This window comes from Callionymus lyra, chromosome 5, assembly GCF_982586985.1.
Source record: "Callionymus lyra chromosome 5, fCalLyr1.hap1.1, whole genome shotgun sequence".
NCBI classification, from domain to species: domain Eukaryota; kingdom Metazoa; phylum Chordata; class Actinopteri; order Syngnathiformes; family Callionymidae; genus Callionymus; species Callionymus lyra.
Window position 1 is genome coordinate 12,939,256 of NC_141822.1, and position 17,673 is coordinate 12,956,928.

The 17,673-nt window shown below is 40.4% G+C and overlaps 1 protein-coding gene across 2 annotated transcripts in view; it reads left to right on the forward strand.

The window, feature by feature from the left end:
• Nucleotides 1–17,673, forward strand: part of wdr7 (WD repeat domain 7) — a 79,710-nt gene that overhangs the window by 41,994 nt on the left and 20,043 nt on the right. For both annotated transcript variants that reach the window (XM_087790995.1, XM_087790996.1), the window contains 2 exons: nucleotides 10,546–10,773; nucleotides 17,281–17,467. In XM_087790995.1, the coding sequence (XP_087647121.1) occupies nucleotides 10,546–10,773; nucleotides 17,281–17,467 (415 nt within the window). The remainder of the gene's footprint in view (nucleotides 1–10,545; nucleotides 10,774–17,280; nucleotides 17,468–17,673) is intronic.

The following is a 17,673-nucleotide window of genomic DNA, read 5'->3' on the forward strand; positions in this document are numbered from 1 at the left end:
GGTTTTCTCCTCCAGGGCGTGCAGATGGGTTTGGTTGCATTCCGCCGAGAGGCCATCACAACAGACGCCTCCCTCTCAGGGTGGGGTGCAGTGTGGCAAAACCGTACAGCCCAGGGGCTGTGGTCTGCTCGAGACTGCTCGGTGCACATCAATGTTCTAGAGCTACGAGCTGTGTATATGGCCCTGCACTACTTTCTCCCCTTCCTGAGAGGGCGACATGTGCTTGGGCGGTCAGACAATGTGTCGACCGTATCGCATATAAACCACCAGGGGGGCACCCGGTCTGCACAGCTGTTGCAAGCATCCCGGGACCTCTTGCTGTGGGCGGCTCCACGCCTGGCCAGCCTAAGAGCAATGTATTTGCCCGGGGACCGGAATCAGGTCGCAGACCTGCTCTCTCGGGGCAAGCCCCCATCGGGGGAATGGCGGCTTCACCCAGAGGTGGTGCTCAATATCTGGGACACATTCGGCAGAGCAGAGGTAGATCTGTTTGCCACAAGGGAGTCGACCCATTGTCCCCTCTGGTTCTCCCTGAAGGAGGAAAGCAGTCCTCTGGGCCAGGATGCTCTTGCGCACGACTGGCCAGAAGGTCTCCTCTACGCTTTTCCCCCAATACCTCTGATATTCTCAACACTGCAGAGGGTCCTCCAGCAGGGTCACAGGCTGCTGTTGGTAGCCCCCTTCTGGCCAGGGAGAACATGGTTTCCACTGCTGCGCAGGCTCTGCCGCAGCTCACCATGGCGCCTCCCCGACAGGAACGATCTCCTGTCTCAGCTAGAGGGCCAGATTTGGCATCCCGACCCCCTTCGCCTGCAACTATGGGTCTGGCCGCTGCAGGGCCCAACCCGCTTCTGACGCAGTGTTCAGATGCTGTCTGCGACACTATACTAAATGCCAGGGCGCCTTCTACACGGCTGCAGTATGCAAATAGGTGGCAACTGTTTACTGCATGGTGTTCAGACAGGGGTGAGGACCCTGTGCACTGTTCAGTCCCAAAGATTCTGGAGTTCCTCCAGTCACTATTGGACAGTGGCCGGTCTCCTGCCACACTGAGGGTATACGCAGCAGCCATTTCCTCTCAACATGCTCGGGTAGATGATAACACAGTGGGGTCCCACAGACTGGTGTCCCTCTTTCTAAAGGGCGCGTGGCGATTACGCCCCCCACGCACACAGCGCGCCCCAGCATGGGATTTGCACCTGGTGCTCGACGCTTTGTGTCTGCCTCCCTTTGAACCCCTGGCTCAGACAGAGCTGAAGTGGGTTTCTGCTAAGACTGCTTTTCTCCTTGCCATCGCTTCAGCGAAGCGTGTTGGGGAACTACATGCCCTGTCTGTGAGTGAGTCATGTCTGCGGTGGAGCTCAGACGGCTCAGGGGTTACCCTCTGGCCAAATATGGCTTTTCTCCCAAAGGTTCTGTCACTATCGAGCCTCAACCGTCCCATTCAAGTGGCACAATTTATTCCCCCGGAAGGGGAAGACAGGTTGGGACTGCTGTGCCCTGTGCGGGCTCTAAGAACCTATATAGCTGCAACCGCAAGTATAAGACGGTCGGACCAGCTCTTCATTTGCTATGGTGGCCCTAGGAAAGGCTCTGCTCTTTCCAAACAGCGACTGTCTCACTGGATCGTGGATGTGATTACCCACGCATATAAAGGAAGTGGTCACCCCCCGCCATTCGGGGTGAGGTGCCACTCTACCAGAGCGATGTCTACGTCATGGGCAGCCCTACGCGGGGTACCCCTGGAGGACATCTGTGAGGCAGCATCTTGGGCCTCACCAAGCACTTTTTTCAGGTTCTATCGGGTGAACGTCACCACTCCTCATCCATTAGGTGTGGTCCTGTTGCCCGACTCTGTTGCTTCCCCTCAATGAGGTACGTACTGTGATTCTTTGTGACCTTGTTGTTATGGGTCATCCAGTGCTTGAAGCACCGCCTCTGGCGGTCAGTAGGGACGAAATAGAACGAAAGTTACGTATGTAACTACGGTTCTATGAGTCCCGGATGACCGCCAGAGCGTTCTGTCACTCAGAATCCTTGTGTTTTCGCGAGAAGATTCTGCAGGAACAGATCCTCTGATGTCACCGGAAGTTATACCCCTTCCGGGGTCATCAGGGGTCACAGGTGACTTTGTTGGTATTAAACTCGAACTGCGCATGCGCGAGATGGATACATTCAGTGCTTGAAGCACCGCCTCTGGCGGTCATCCGGGACTCATAGAACCGTAGTTACATACGTAACTTTCGTTTTATTTTATTTAAAAAAAAAAAATCATTTTTAAACCTCAACAACCATTTTTAATAGTTGTTTTTATTGTAAATTATTAACATTTAGTAAGTATGCGTGTATATTTTGAATTGTGTACTCTTCTTCATATATGCATATATATTTCGATATATATATATATATATACAGTATATACTGTATATTAAGCTATATCATATAATGTGTTGTATTTATTTCATAAGGATGTGTATATAGTATTTTTTAGTTATATCTATATAGATATTAATGTGGTGGATGTATATTATGTATTGATATTGGTATTTATATATTATATATTTATATGAATATCTTTATAGGAATATTTACGTCTCCGTTCCTTTTTTGAACTATAGTTTTCTTTTTTTATTTGTAGTATTTTCTTCCAAATGTTTATGTTCAAATATTAATAACTTCATTCATACGTACATGCATTTTATTTATTTATTTAAAAAGAACTGTTGTGAGGAGAAACTCACATTTGTATTATAAGGATTCTTATCTTATTCTGATGTTTTTAAATTGTTTATTCACATGCTTACGATGAAGTAATATATATCAGAATAAAATCCAGATACATGTCGAGCTGAGCTCCTTCACCAATATTCTTTTCTTTTTTTTTCTACAATGACTATACTGAGCTCAGACTGACCTCGCCTTTAATGAGTGATCCTTCCATGAGTCTTCCTCTCTGGGGTTCCTGGCAGTTTTTACCGTCACGCTCGTCCAGTTCAGTGCACGGATGAGACGTGCATGTGTGTCACTGCTCTCTCTTTTCATTCTAATGTTAATGTGATGGAATTAGTGCACGTGTTCGTTGGTCACACAACGGATTCACGTTTGTTTTCAGAGAGAGTTAGTGGTTGTTTTGTCATCCCACACTAGGGGGAAGCCTCCACAAACAATCTCTTCTAAAGGGGGGAAGGGAAGGGAAGGTTGGGGTCAAAGGTCACTGCTGGACACAAACCCATCACCCCATTATGGAGGCAGTGCAGCCCACATTTTTCACTGTGCTGTCAAAGACTTTCAAGGGTTCTGTTTTTTTTTCTTTTCGGTTCTTCCAGTTTGTCATTTTTGATATTAAGGACACGTTTGTAACGTGTTCAGCTGATGACGCCACATTAAAAAAAAAAGGGGGTTTCCTGTGTCACGGCCGCTCTCCACCTTTCCTTCGTCCTCCTGTCCACTGGCAGCACACTGAGGGGTCAGAGGTCAAAGGTCAGACTGACCCTCACCTCTCAGTGTCATTAGCCCGGTTGGTGATTTGGTTAGCTGAAACGCTAGCCTATCCTGCAAATCTAATCTGGGATCCTGGAGGTCGGTGGGGGTCAGATCGCATTTCTCTCCGGCACAGATTGAACTTCTGGAGAAATGAGTGCCGGACCAGCGCGACTCCGGCCGCTCTTGATTGTTTCCGATGATTGGGTTTCGGCCGGCCGACGCGGTCAGGAACTCAGCTGGTGTATTGGAATATTATTGTATTAGCGGCAGAAGTGGGAGCTTATTGGAATGTTATTTCCTGCCGAGTGTAATAGTTGCAATATTAGTCTGTCATGTGGCGTGATCCACGGCGAGCGCTTCAGAGGCTCATTAATGGTGTCGAGGTGTAGTTTGATGGTTCACTCGCCCGTTGTCTCTTAAGGTACTCAAGTCAAACCTGGAGGCTCAAATATGTGTCATGTTGAGCATTAAAGAAACAAAAAAAAACAGTAATAAGCGAAGATAAACACAAATAGTTGTCTAATTATAACATTTAAAATAGAAATTCAGACCAATTAAAATGTTAATTTATTATTAAATGTATGATAAAATCACTGTGCTATTAATATTTAATTAAAGATAAATCAAATGTAGCTAATTTTCAATGGTATGAAAAGTAACAATACTCGAGTCACTTGTGGTTCTCTGATCGAAGCTCTCCGGTGAGAAAGATCTTTTCATCCTCGCCTGCTTTTGTCTGGAACCCCCTGTTTCATTTTGATTTTATGAACAGCTTTACGGCCACATGGAGATTTGCAAACCGCAGAGACTATTAAAGCCCATGCACTGTAAAAGAAGGCACATGAAAGAACAGCCGCTTCTTCGTACCTCGTTATTTAGAAACAAAAATAAACCGTTTGTTCTACCTTTGAGTTTGATTTCCTTTTTTCTTTTTTCCAATATTTTTTTTTTTTATGGGATCAAAAGGGGTGGAAATGTGTCATTGCTAGTAGGGCATTGGAGATCCTAGACGGATCACAATTTCATCACTTATAAATATATATTTATATATTATATATATTATGACAAACTCGATTTCCAGTCAACATTTCACTCCGGTTTTGGATTTGAACCCACGACCATCTTACTATGGTCTCAGCACGAGCCACTGTTTGTTGATTGATTTTATTGATTGATTGATTGATTTTTCTAATAACTTAAATAGTTGTATTTGCCTTCTATTTGAAGGTTAAACAATATGTGTCGTTCAAATTCAAGCCTTCCCTAAATCAGGTCTTTGTATCTCAGGAAGTATTTTTCTTATTTATTTTGTTTGATGGTTAGTTTGATCCCTACATTATTTTAACAGCCTGGAAGGATTTCTCTCCTCTGGTCCTGAACCGTGTTCAGGAACCATCAGTAGATTCTGATCCACAGACCTCAGAGCCCGAGCTGGGGTGTAAGGCTGGATCAGAGCACAGATGGAAGGTCTGACCATGAATAGATCTGAAAGTAAGAACCAAAATTTTAAAATTGATCCTGAAAGAAACTGGCAGCCAGTGAAGAGTTTTAAGGATCGGGGAAATGTGAGTTCTTCTACTAGATGATCTTATTTCTTCTTTTTGAAGGTATGTTTAATCCCTACATTTAACACTTCATTACTTTAACATTAATTTAATTTTAGACGATTTTTTTCCACTCAACAAATGCAGGACACATTAACTAAAAATGTTTCTCATTACATTACATGTGTATGTTTTTTTGTCAACCATCTTGGTTATTGAAAAATGACCAAATGTTCTATTTTTAAAGTTCTATTTTCGGCAGTCTCGGCGTCCCTCCGGTGGCTCTGTGGTTTGTCGTGTGTTCCCTCTCTGCAGCTCCGATAGCCTCTCTGTCTGTCTTAAGATGTTAAAATACACTTAACCTTCACAGGGAGTCGCTCGCCTTAGAAGGGCAGCTGCAGTTTTAGGACTCGAATCTTTTTCCTCTATCAACTTAATTGTGTTTTCAATTATTTCCTTCAGATTTTCTGTCTCCTGACATTTGCTGCAAGGACATGTCCCCCCCACCCCTCTTTCCTCCGTCTCCCCAAAACACCCGCACTTTTTAACTGTTAATCCTGAGAAATGTTGAGGTGTTTTTTTTCCAGCTTCATCCCTTTCTCTCCGGCGCGTTTACTTTCTCTCGCTCCGTTCTCACATCACTTTCCCGCTGCTATTGATCCTCCTCTCCTCGTCCCAGGTGATCAGGTTTTACCAGTCTCCTATTGATTACCAATGGAGGCAGGACTCGGGTTGATGATTTGAAGTGGAGGTTTGGGATGTTTTCAGGTATTGGGATCCCCTGATAGATTTCTAAATAGTTAGTAAGTAATAGTAAAGAAGCGCTTGAACAATCAAAAGCAATGCACATTTAAAAATACCTACAAATTAAAAAAAATCTAAAAGGACAAGAATTAGGACAAACACAGGAGTCCCAGAAAATCAGGGAGAAATTCTGCAAAAATAAAATAAGATGTTTCTTGAAGGAGTCAGTAGATCCTCAAACACAGAGTTAGAGGAAGATCGTTCCAAAGCTTAGGAGCAACAGTCTGGAAGGATTTCTCTCCTCTGGTCCTGAACCGTGTTCAGGAACCATCAGTAGATTCTGATCCACAGACCTCAGAGCCCGAGCTGGGGTGTAAGGCTGGATCAGATCACTGATGGAAGGTCTGACCATGAATAGATCTGAAAGTCAGAACCAGAATTTTAAAGTTGATCCTGAAAGAAACCGCGAGCCCATAAAGAGTTTTAAGGATCGGAGAAATGTGAGTTCTTCTACTAGAGCAGGTCAGAATTCTCGCTGCAGAGTTTTGTATCAACTGCAGGCGAGACAGATCCTTCTTGTTTAGACATGAAAATAAACTGTTACAATAGTCCAAACGAGAAGCCACAAATGCATGGATTATAAGCTCTAAAACGTGTTGTGACATCATTTTCTAAGTTTATAGATTTTTCTCAGTTGAAGGAAACCGTTTCTGGTCAGTTTTCTGCACTGCTGTACCAGCCTAAGTCACCCAAGTACTGACTCCGGAAACTTATCATCAGGCTCAGTAACCAGAGTTAAATAGTTTACATTAGCTTTTATTTTAATATGTTTCTTTTTTTGTGTGGTTATTTTCATTCTATTTCGTAAGAGTCTGCACACTCCACATGTTGTCTTGTCCTCCAGTAGTCTCTCTGCATGTAATGTCATTTCAGTCAAACCTCCTTTTTTTTTTTTCAAACTCCCTCTTTTTTTTATAAAAATGTGGCCAAGCATGGACGAGCAGAATGGGGAACTCATCCCCTCTCTTTGGGTTATTGAGTTATGTTTGGGAGCACGTTGGCGAACAAATAGGATTTACATTCAATGTCATTATAATAGATCGCTGGTCTCGAAGGAAGCGGATCGATTTGCTTCAAAAATCAATCAGTCCGTCCGTCCGCATGCAGGCGGGCGGGAGGACGCAGGTACTGATGCACCTGACCACTGGCTGCGCTCGGAACAGCAGTCGATCCATGTAGCTCCGCCGTGAGCGCTTTCCCAAACAGTTGACTTAACATCACACCGGGCCTTCAGTGTGGCGTTGATATTGGACCAAAAAAAGAGTAGGTCGTTCACATTATTAAGTGCTTGGATGTTAAAGAAAATAAGGTTTAATTTGAAATACAGTCAAACTTAAACTTTAAAATTAAGGGAATTTATAATTTAATGAATGGTTATTAAAAAATATATATATAAAAAAAAGGTGTGTACTATAATTTCAAGACTAAAGAGAACTACTTATTATGTCACTAAATTTCCGAATCTAAAACTGTTATTGCCAGTTTTGTAAGTAAGTAAGTAAGTAAGTAATATTTATTTATATAGCGCTTTTCCACACCAGGGTCACAAAGCGCTTTAACAATCAAAACAATATTCAAAAAAGTATATACTTTAAAGATCAAGATAATACTGAGAACTACCCAGGAGTTCCAGAAAATCAAGGAAAAGCCTGAACAAATAGAAACGTCTTGAGATGTTTCTTAAAGGAGTCAGTAGATCCATCAAGCTTACAAGAAAATTTACAAGAAAATTTACAAGAAATTTACAAGAAGATTTACAAGAAGATTTACAAGAAAAATTTACAAGAAAATGTTGTAAACACAACATGGGATATTTTGTGCTATAAAAGAATGAAAAAGGATAACACACAAAATAAGCAAAAGAAAAACACAACCAAGCACCTTCCAAAAGTAAAGAAAAGACGTTTAAATAGAAGCCCACATGTGCAGGTTGTTGCATGATATCATAATTCAATTGAATTAATGACCATTTCTGAACATTGCTTGTAACACGGCAGTAACACGGCTGGATAAACGAAACAAAAAAAAGTCCTAGAACATTCATCATCAAATTTAGGCAGGTTTTATTTAGTAATTTGTTGACAAAGCAAAAGAATGCTTATTTTCAGAGTAAAACAAAGTTGCTTAAAACTATTAAGTATACATCTAATATTGCCTTCTAATGGACCGAAAATTAAGACAATGCTTCACTTTTCCTACATTGTTGTCTTATTGTATTGAGTCAATTGTTTGAGCTGCTTTATCGTCCGGAAAAGATGGTATTTGAAGTAAAAGTGTTGCAAAGATTATAAACGATGTTTCTGTTTCCATCTGAAGCTGCAATAACAGTGACTTTTGTCAATGCAGAAGTGCTATTATACCAAATATATGCTGCAATATGGGTGTTTGGCCTGTTGCAGGATCTCAAAGACAGTTCCAGAGTCTTAAATACTCAAGTTGAAATGTCAGAACTTTGACGATGCAGAGAAAAAAAAGACAATAGGGAAGAAGACATAGATCTTGTTGCTATTTTCAAACTTTGACAATAGAAACGGGGCTATAATTTAGTCTGATCCGCCAAGTTGTTCTTATATTCACTTAAGACCCGCCCCCGATGTTGATAGCACCTCATTAGAACTACATTTACAAGAGTAATCTAACATTTCATGAAAATATTTGAATTAATTGTTCTTGATTTCATTGAAAAACATCTCAATATTAGAAGAAACTGTTGTTTTTCCGACACGTTATATTGCAGAAGAGTGACTGGAAACAATAGTCTTGACGGTTCACTCTTCGGATAATAAAGCAGCTTCGCTTCTGTTGTAAAAGCTTAAAATCACAACGCGGTGCACTTCGGTTTATTGACAGTTCTTTTGAAAAAGAAAGCTCTTGCTTCACATGTGGTCCAATCTAAACTGCCTTCTGTACTCGCCAAGAAATCAATCCGCGTTATTTTTCCTCCTCGGTACACAAATGTGTGCAGCGGTTGTGTTTTCTTTTCAGTGTTTTACAAAGATCCCCCAGACTTTTTATATTTGAACACCTTCTCTCTCCGCCTTAAATATTTTCTGAAGGCTCGACCCATCTTTTTGTACAAAACACTCCGATGACACTGAACGAGTTTATTTACAAGAAGGTCTTGAAGGTTGTGAAATGTCAGGATTCTTTTTTTTTTTTCAGCCGACTTTCCTTCCTCTCCCGTCTTTCCGTCTCTTCGTCTTCTCGCTCTCCATTTCTTCTGTAAATCAGAACTTTTTAGCGATTCTGGTTGGAAGTCCTTCTCTAATTCTGTTATCTACTGGCCCAGTCTGGCCCGGGGGATGGATGCCATCTGTAATCCATTTATCAGAGCCGGCCGCCGGGCCTTCTTCCAAATGACAACTGGCCTTTAGCAATCTCATTATAAAGAGCACCGGGATGTAGCAGGATATAGTATGGAAATATGTGGGGGAGGGGCATCACCTCCCGGGGTCTGGAAAAATGAAATGTTTTCGGCAAATACACCAAATTCTAGGATGAGGAATTTATGTGGATGCACTCTCAGGTGCCACCGGTCCTTTTTCTTTCATGTGGATGCAGGGATTTGCGTCGAATCAAAAGCCTGAATTAAATCTATTTAATAACAATCACGTTGATAATAATAATAAGACTCAAGTGTGTTAATGACGGTCGAGACATTTCACGGTCGACGCCGACATCAATAATTATCAATGAGGACATGACGGTTGCACACACACAAAAAAAAAAAGAAAAAATCCATAAGATCAATAGCAACACATCTCTCCGTAGAAGTCTCCGATCATCCTCGTACGTCTTTATGTCCTCTTATACTCGTTGTGTTTGCTGCCCCTAAACATGGCGAAACCGTGTCGCCGTCGATCACCGTCGAAGGAGGAAGATAAAAAACAGAAAATTAGGGGCCTCTGGGCTGTGAGCTCTGTGACTAAAGGCTTCGGCGGGATAATGCGACGTGTGCCTCAATAATGGCGTACAGCCAGACAATAGACGTGTGCCTGTTCACTTGTTAGGAGGCTGCAGGAATCCCGCTGGGGATTTTTTTTCTTTTTTTTTTTCCTTTCTCAAAAAAGATGAATAGGAAGCAAAAGAAAGAAGCTGTTAGCCACATGCATTTCCTCCGTGCACACGGTGTTTTGCAGTTTCTGTCGCGAACCTTTGAGTAGTTAACTGTAAAATGTGGATTTAATTCAATGGTTGATTCGTAGTCAAGGTTTTAATAAAAAAATATATATTTATAGAGCTTAAAAAACTGTTTATTTTTACATCTCTTGTTGGAGCAACAAATACTATATTAAAATATTTTAGCTTTCTCGGGCCAAACAAAATGTATTTTTGATATGGTATTGTGTTTATTTTATTTTTAATTATCAATATATAAGGTAAGGTAAGGTAGAACTTTATTGATCCCTGAGGAGGTCTCCTTCGGGAAATTGTTTTTTTCCAATAGCCACAGCAAATACAGCAATTTTTCATAAAAAATAAATCAAAAATAAAATAAGAACAAGAACAAAGAGAAATAAATATATATCTCTTTGTTTTTTCTCCTACATAAAACACTCAACAAGTAAATGCATTTCAGTCCTATTTTTTAGGAACTATCTCTATAAGTGTTGAAAAATAAACTCTTACTTTATCTCAAATCTTAGAATCTTTAGGTCAAGACATCAACGATTGTAACTTGACTTATATATTTATTGTTTTATTTCTTCTCCAGGTTGCCTCTCCAACATCCCGCCCAACGCTAAGAAGATCTCCAACTCGTACGAGGAGCGCAGGAAGCAGGCCACCGCCATCGTGCTGCTGGGCGTCATAGGAGCCGAATTCGGCGCCGAGATTGAACCGCCGAAGGGGGCCGCCCGGGCCAGGACCGGGGGTCAGGCTCCGGAGGGCTTCGGCCTGACCAGCGGATGCTCCTCCAACTACTCCCTGGCCAGACACACTTGTGAGTAACAGTTTTACATGATTCCCCAGATATAAACTAGTGAATTTGAATGAACTTCTATGTCACTGAAACCAAATGTATATATTTATATATCGTACTTTACAATTTGTTTTTGGGTTTGTTGATTTTATCATAGAGTTTGCAGACTGTTGTTTGGACTTGTACTTAGTTAGTGCCAAATTATATTCTTAACAAGACACTACTTATGTTTTTTTCTCTTAGAAAACACAAAACTTGATTCATGGAAGTCATTTCGTGGATTTGTTTCTTTTAGAAAGTAGGTTTAATTTGGTGGAGGTTTGTGCTCTTTCTTTAGTTGTTTATTAATGTAGCCATAAATACTGAAGAGAGATTTGAAAGAGAATTTTCAACATGTTAATCTAAACTACACAGCTAACTATATAACCCTGTCAAATAAAGCTTAATCTAAACCTTAATGTTAATAAAAATAATACATAATATAATAAAAACGTTTCTTTTTGTTTTTTTATTGCATGTTTAAAAGAGAAACATACTAATATCCAACTATGCATCCCAAAATATAATAATTTATCATCTTAATTTTTTTATTTACAGCAAAAAAACAATTAATTTTAATAAGATTAAAAAAAAAAGAAGATTTTTCGGCCTTCCATTAACCCACAGGGAGCTCTCATGAACTTTCTTCATATCAGGGGGAAAATAGAGATATTTCAATACGAGAATTTTCAATGCATTGCAAGAACGACATGAAATATTTGGACAAAGCTCTCGTCCAAACTAGTTCAAGTCCAAAACTCGGAACTCCAAAACTAAAATGGCAGAATCTTTACTGAAGGATTAGCAGTGGTGGGGAGAGATGGGATTGATTTTCATCTGCCAAGCCTGACACCTTAAGGAGTTTGGCACTGGCTTATACACACACACACACACACACACGTCGACACACACTGCCATGCTGTGCCTGCAGCACTAGACCTTGGCGGGCATCTAACCTGCACTAAGCAGAGCTTCTGTTACATGCTGTTGCTCCTGAGCAGTGATTGGTCGCCTCTGGGGGGCATCCACTTGGTGACAGACTGTGTGTTCACTGATAGGCTGTGGAGCGTGATTTCTCTCTCTGTGCACCTTGATCTGTGCACCTGTACGACTTCAGTATGAATGTAGTCTCAATGCAAAGTTATCCGTCAAGAATCACAGAGTCTTTCAATCCTGTGTTATGTTCCTGTCCTTCCATCTGAAGCAGGTAAAATGTCGAGAGGGTAGGAAAAGTTTCTTAAGTCCAGAGATTCAAGACTATGAAAACGGCTGGTTTAGGCCTGTATGTGGATTCATTACGACTGCTACGATGTTTGTGATCTTAACAAAGCTGCAAAAGTAAAAATAAGTATTTAGTCCAACACAAAATAAAACCCTTAATTCACACTAAGCCAAAACTGCTACTTTTGTGTCAAAAGGTAGAGTTTGGTTAATTTAGCGACATGTATTTATGTCTTAACTATAAGGGTTGGAATGTTGTTTGATGCCAGAAACCAGGTCTGCTTTAAACATCTGATGATTCTGGTTCTGCTTGCAGTTTCTGCCTGTTAAAAGTTGTAATTTAGTTTTATATTTACTGTGTGTCTTGAGATAATGATGAATGATTTGACTCTAACATTATATTAAATATTATAGAATTGATCCGAACGGGCCGGAGATTGGTACCAGTCCATAGGTCATGTGTTGGCGGGCCAGAAAGAAAAATAATAATTTGTATAACTTCTGTTGTATTGATTATAACCGCCTGAAAAGACGTTTTATTTTGAAAGAAAAGACAAGATCGTTTTGGAAGTAACTTTAGCCTGTGACTCTTTCTAGCTTCAGTCAAGTTTACTCAGAAAATAAACCTGTAAACTAGTGAAAATAAGTAAAACACAAATTATATAAGAGACCATCTTTTTGTAGTAAGAAGTCCAGTGTTCCATTTATTTTATTTTGGAAGGTATAATTCATATTTAATTTGTTTCCCACAGTGCAAAAAAGGATTGATGACATCATAATAGCATGTTATTGCTTAATAATACATTCATCTCTTATTTCTCAAAGGTTTTAAAGTGTAATTACATGTTTATGAGTTTCTGCAGCAAGAAATGATAACCTGGGTCTTCTATCTAAGTAGTTCTGCAGACCTCCTGTGATGTTAATCTTAAGCTACACCAAATCAAAATGAAAATAAACAAGGAAAGGTCAAACTTAATTAATCCAGAGACTGAATTAAATCAGAGCCTCCACATGAAGGTGTCCGGAGTGATTAAGTTTTCAGGGTTAACTGCAATAGAAGTGAGTGGGAATAGAACCTGTGACCTTTTGATTGTCTCCTTTTTAACCCCTGATGCCAACACCAGATCCTTTCATGACATGTTGGCTGCAGAGATGTGTTCGTCCACGACTGGAAACACTTTCAAAATGTTGGATATGTGCTCGGATCCCTCCTGTGGGAGGCTCCAGCCCAGGATTAAAACAAATAATGTCTCATCACAGGAGGAGCTTTAACTGCTGCCAGTGGCCCATAACCCTTTAAAGTCAGTGAAAGCTTTTACTGTCCAGTAACCCCGTCAGCTGAGGCAATTATAAATGTCTGTAAAAACAATGTTGGGTAATGACATTTTTGACTCGCGCCTCATGTCTCCGGCTCTCGCTCAGACTGTTGTTTTTCCTCGTCCCTCTCTCCCCTCTCTGTTATGAAATTGAAAGATGGATTGGTGTTGTTGGCATCAGCGCCGTGCGTGTGATGAATGAGAGCTGTCCACCCAGAGACAGGAAGGGTAGCGTGGTCTATACACCACTGTATAGATTTATGCTTTCATATGGCGAAAGGGGAAATGTAGGGAAGATGGAGGGGGGAGATTGCGCCGAGGATGGACGGAGGGACAGATTATGACCGACAGAAGCGGGGATGCGGTCGGACAGGACGACTGAGGAGCATCTCCGGTCGTCTCCGGACAATAATACTCGCAATAAATGTTGAGATACAAGGAAACCCTTTAGAGGTTTTCATGAACCGTCCGGAGAGATGATGGTAAGTAGTTTCACGATGTTAATACACAACCTTTGGTGTAAAGAAAACCAAAACCCACTTGTTTTTTTTTACTATATTTACTCCCTTTTTAATCTGAATAATATGTCTGTATCAATAATCATGTTCCTCAATTTCCTCCAATACCAAACCTACCGTCTTTCATCCAGTCCAGACACTCACCCTGTGTAGCTGGGATTCAACTCTTGCTCTGTTCTGGTCCAGACAAACATCTTTTTATACCAAAAGAAGTCATGGAGGAATTTATCTCTCAATGATGTTGTTTGTTTAGTTGAGCTTTATTCTGTACATTTTTGTTTTCATGTCATTTAGTGGCAAGTTTTCTTGTCTCTTTTCGGTCAACATCAATGTATATAACTTAATTTAATTGTTTATTTTTATAGATTCTCACAATGATTTGTAGAACATGAATCCTATCAGAAACAACGTTCATAATTTGAGCAAAATATATATTTGATAATTTTAAAGAACACAAAAGAAAAAATCGCTAATGAAATAAAAACATATAAGAACCAAACACACTCCTGGAAAACAATAATTAAAAAACCCAATGTTTACTGCTTAAGGTATATATGATTACACTGAAAAGATTGTTGTATTTTTTCAGTGTAATCATATATACCTTAGTGAGTCCAACCAAACCAACTATGTCGAGTTCCCGCTAACATCCGCAGGAAGCATCATTTTAGCATCATTTTATTTAAAAAAAAAACAACTAAATTCTGTCTAGTTTTTCTTCATCAATAATAAAGTTTTTTGTTTTGTTTTTGACCAGCATTGAAGATATTGATTGATAAGGAACTTGGGGGGAATTGTCCGTAGGTATGAGTGTGTGTGTGAATGGTTGTGTGTCTTTGTGTGTCCTGCGACAGACTGGCGTCCTGTCCAGGGTGTCCCCCGTCTCTCGCCTGGAGAAACTTGGATAGGCTCCAGCCCCTCGTGACCCCCATAAGGGATTAAGCACCATTTAAATATATAATCTACATGTACTTTGAAATAGAAAGATATGTTTTAAGGTACTTCAGCATACCTTTCCTCTCAGATTCTGTCTCTAAAATATCCTGACGTATTGGCGTCGTTCACAGTAGCTCTCGACGATCACAGGTTTTAAATCCCTCATTTTCTCCTCCTCTGCGGTGTGATTCGGCCGTCATCCCCTCACCAAGTCCCCGCCATTGATTTACCTTCAGCTCTCATTTAAGGCTGGAGCTGAAGGTGGAGGGAACGGAGCCTGTTAGTGCTCAACTCTGCCTGGTGAACTTTAGACACCGGCAATCTGTCCTCCTCTTACTTTCCCTCCTCCGCCCTCCTCCCTTCCACCGGCACACCTACTACTCCTGGCTCTAATTAGCCCTCCATGTTAGTGCGACATGTTTACTGCTCTAACTAACAACCCATTATGGGCCGGTGATGCTTTGTCAATAGTGATCGGTTCATTTGGATCTCTGCCTTACTTTAAACAGAGGTGTCGCTCTGACGAATGGACCCCAGGCTGCTCTGTTGCAAACAGAGATGTCGTTTACTTCGTTAGATCTTCATCAAATGACGAAATAAATATTTAAAAAATGAATATATCTCGCAAGCCCGGCCCACCCACGGCTCCCCACCCCCCCCCTGCGGCTGGATTTGAACCTTCACCTCTTGACCGCCTCTGCTAAACCTGGACTTCAGTGTGGAAATGCATATTCATGTGCGGGATTTTGAGCTTGACTGCTGGTCTTTTGAACCCATGACCTCCCAAACAATCACCTCCCCCTTTCGCCGCTCCTCCCACGCGCTCACCCGTCCAGTTCATACACCGATCGTCCGTTTATGTGAAACAAATTGTCGCTTTGTTGGTTTGATTGATTTCCTATGTGACGCAGTTAATAATCGTAAAGTTCCGTGAGCGGCTGAATAGTAACGTAGACATTTGCAGAGGCTTTTCAGGGATCGTGGTAGTGATTATAAAATTAAAAAATAAAAATAATATGCATCATATTCAAGGCATATTAGTGGCCTTCTAGATGGTTGGCTTAAAATAATGATAATAATATTTATTTTTTGTCCTTAACAGGGTTTTGGAGAGCTACTTGTTTTTCCTGCTAGTAATACTTATTATATGACTGGTTAAGCCAGAAAATGCTTCAACATAAAATAAAATAAATACAAAGATAACTGTGAAACATCAGTAAACACAACGAAAAATGGATACACAAGTAATGACAAAGATTTAAAGTTGCTTTGGTAAATAGACAGAGGATTTGTTTTGGGTTGTAAGATATTATTTTTATAGTTTAATTCATTTGTTTTTTATTTATTTACCTGCGCAAATAGCAATTTATTTAATATTATTTTGAGTTATTTCTTTTCTTTTCGCTATCTTGAATTTATAGAATGTATATATTCAAATATTATAGTCTTTCAATTTTTGACTTAAAAAAGGAAAATCTATTTTTAAAAGTATTTATTTTCTTTATATATATTTTTTATTATTTATTTTTAATTTCTTATTTTCAATTTCAATGTTCAGTGTAATTACATTGTAAACATACCTGTAAAATACAAATTTGTCAGCACAAGACTGTGATTTTCTCACGTCAACTAATATGGTTAAAAATCTTATGAATAACATGAATTAAAACCATGTTTTCTGGCATCAAACTCTGGCATCAGCATCACATCCATTGGCTGTAAACCAACAAAGAAGCACTCTGGCCATTTAAAGAAGGTTAATGATGAAATGTCAGAAGATACAGATGATGGGATTATCTGGGATCTTTAGCTGCACCCACAGGATTATAAATACTTAAAGTTAATGATCCGTAATGTATTATATCTTGATATTATTGAGCATTAACATTTCACGTAAAAATGGTATTGATCCCTCTACAGATGAAAATATGAAGCGTACGATCCTATGATCGAGCTGGAAATGGCCGTGTTGCAAAAAAAAAAAGAGGAGACGATGTTTTGTAAAATCCAGTTATAGGGCGCTTTGTCTTTATTTTCTCTTGACAACATCTCTGTGAGCCAGTTTGTGACAAATCTGCTAAAGGCTTTGGATTTCAGGCTCCAGTGAGTGAGGAGGGTGTGTGTGTGTGTGTGTGTGTGTGTGTGTGTGTGTGTGTGAGTGTGTATGTCTGGGGGAAGGGGTTCTGGGCTCCTAATGGTCAGTGTGTCCCCACTGAGACTGGCTCAAATGTCAGGTCATCTATGAACTGACCTCTCTTCTGCAGCTCTCTTTATCCTTTGTGTGTGTTTGAGTGTTGGATTTGGTGCAATTGAAAACTATCCTCTCTATAACAAAATACATGTTATCAAAGAAATCCACATAAATAATATATACATCATTTTGAGGAAGCAGTGTTTGACGCGTGTCAAGATTTTCATGCACTTTTAAGTGAAACACAAACGCAATTTTCCTTTCCTTTTCAAGGAGCCTGTCCACCTGATCATTGGTTTGTCTGCAGGTAAGGCGCTGACCTTCCTGCTGCTGCAGCCACCGAGCCCCAAGCTGCCGCCCCACAGCACAATCCGTCGCACCGCCATCGATTTGATCGGCCGCGGCTTCACCGTCTGGGAGCCGTACATGGATGTTTCGGCCGTGCTTCTGGGACTCCTGGAGCTCTGCGCAGACGCCGAGAAGCAGCTGGCCAAGTGAGTTCAAACAGTTAGATGCAGCCACTGGAAAGTGAGAGTCATGACACATGTATTTGTTTTTAAAATGAACCCTCAAAAATCACTGTTATTGAAAGGAACACAAATTAGATTTCACTCTCAAAAATTATGAAAAAAATATCAACACATCTTTTACATAAAGGAAATTAAGAGATATCTTAAAAGGTTGGTCAGTTATTATTTAA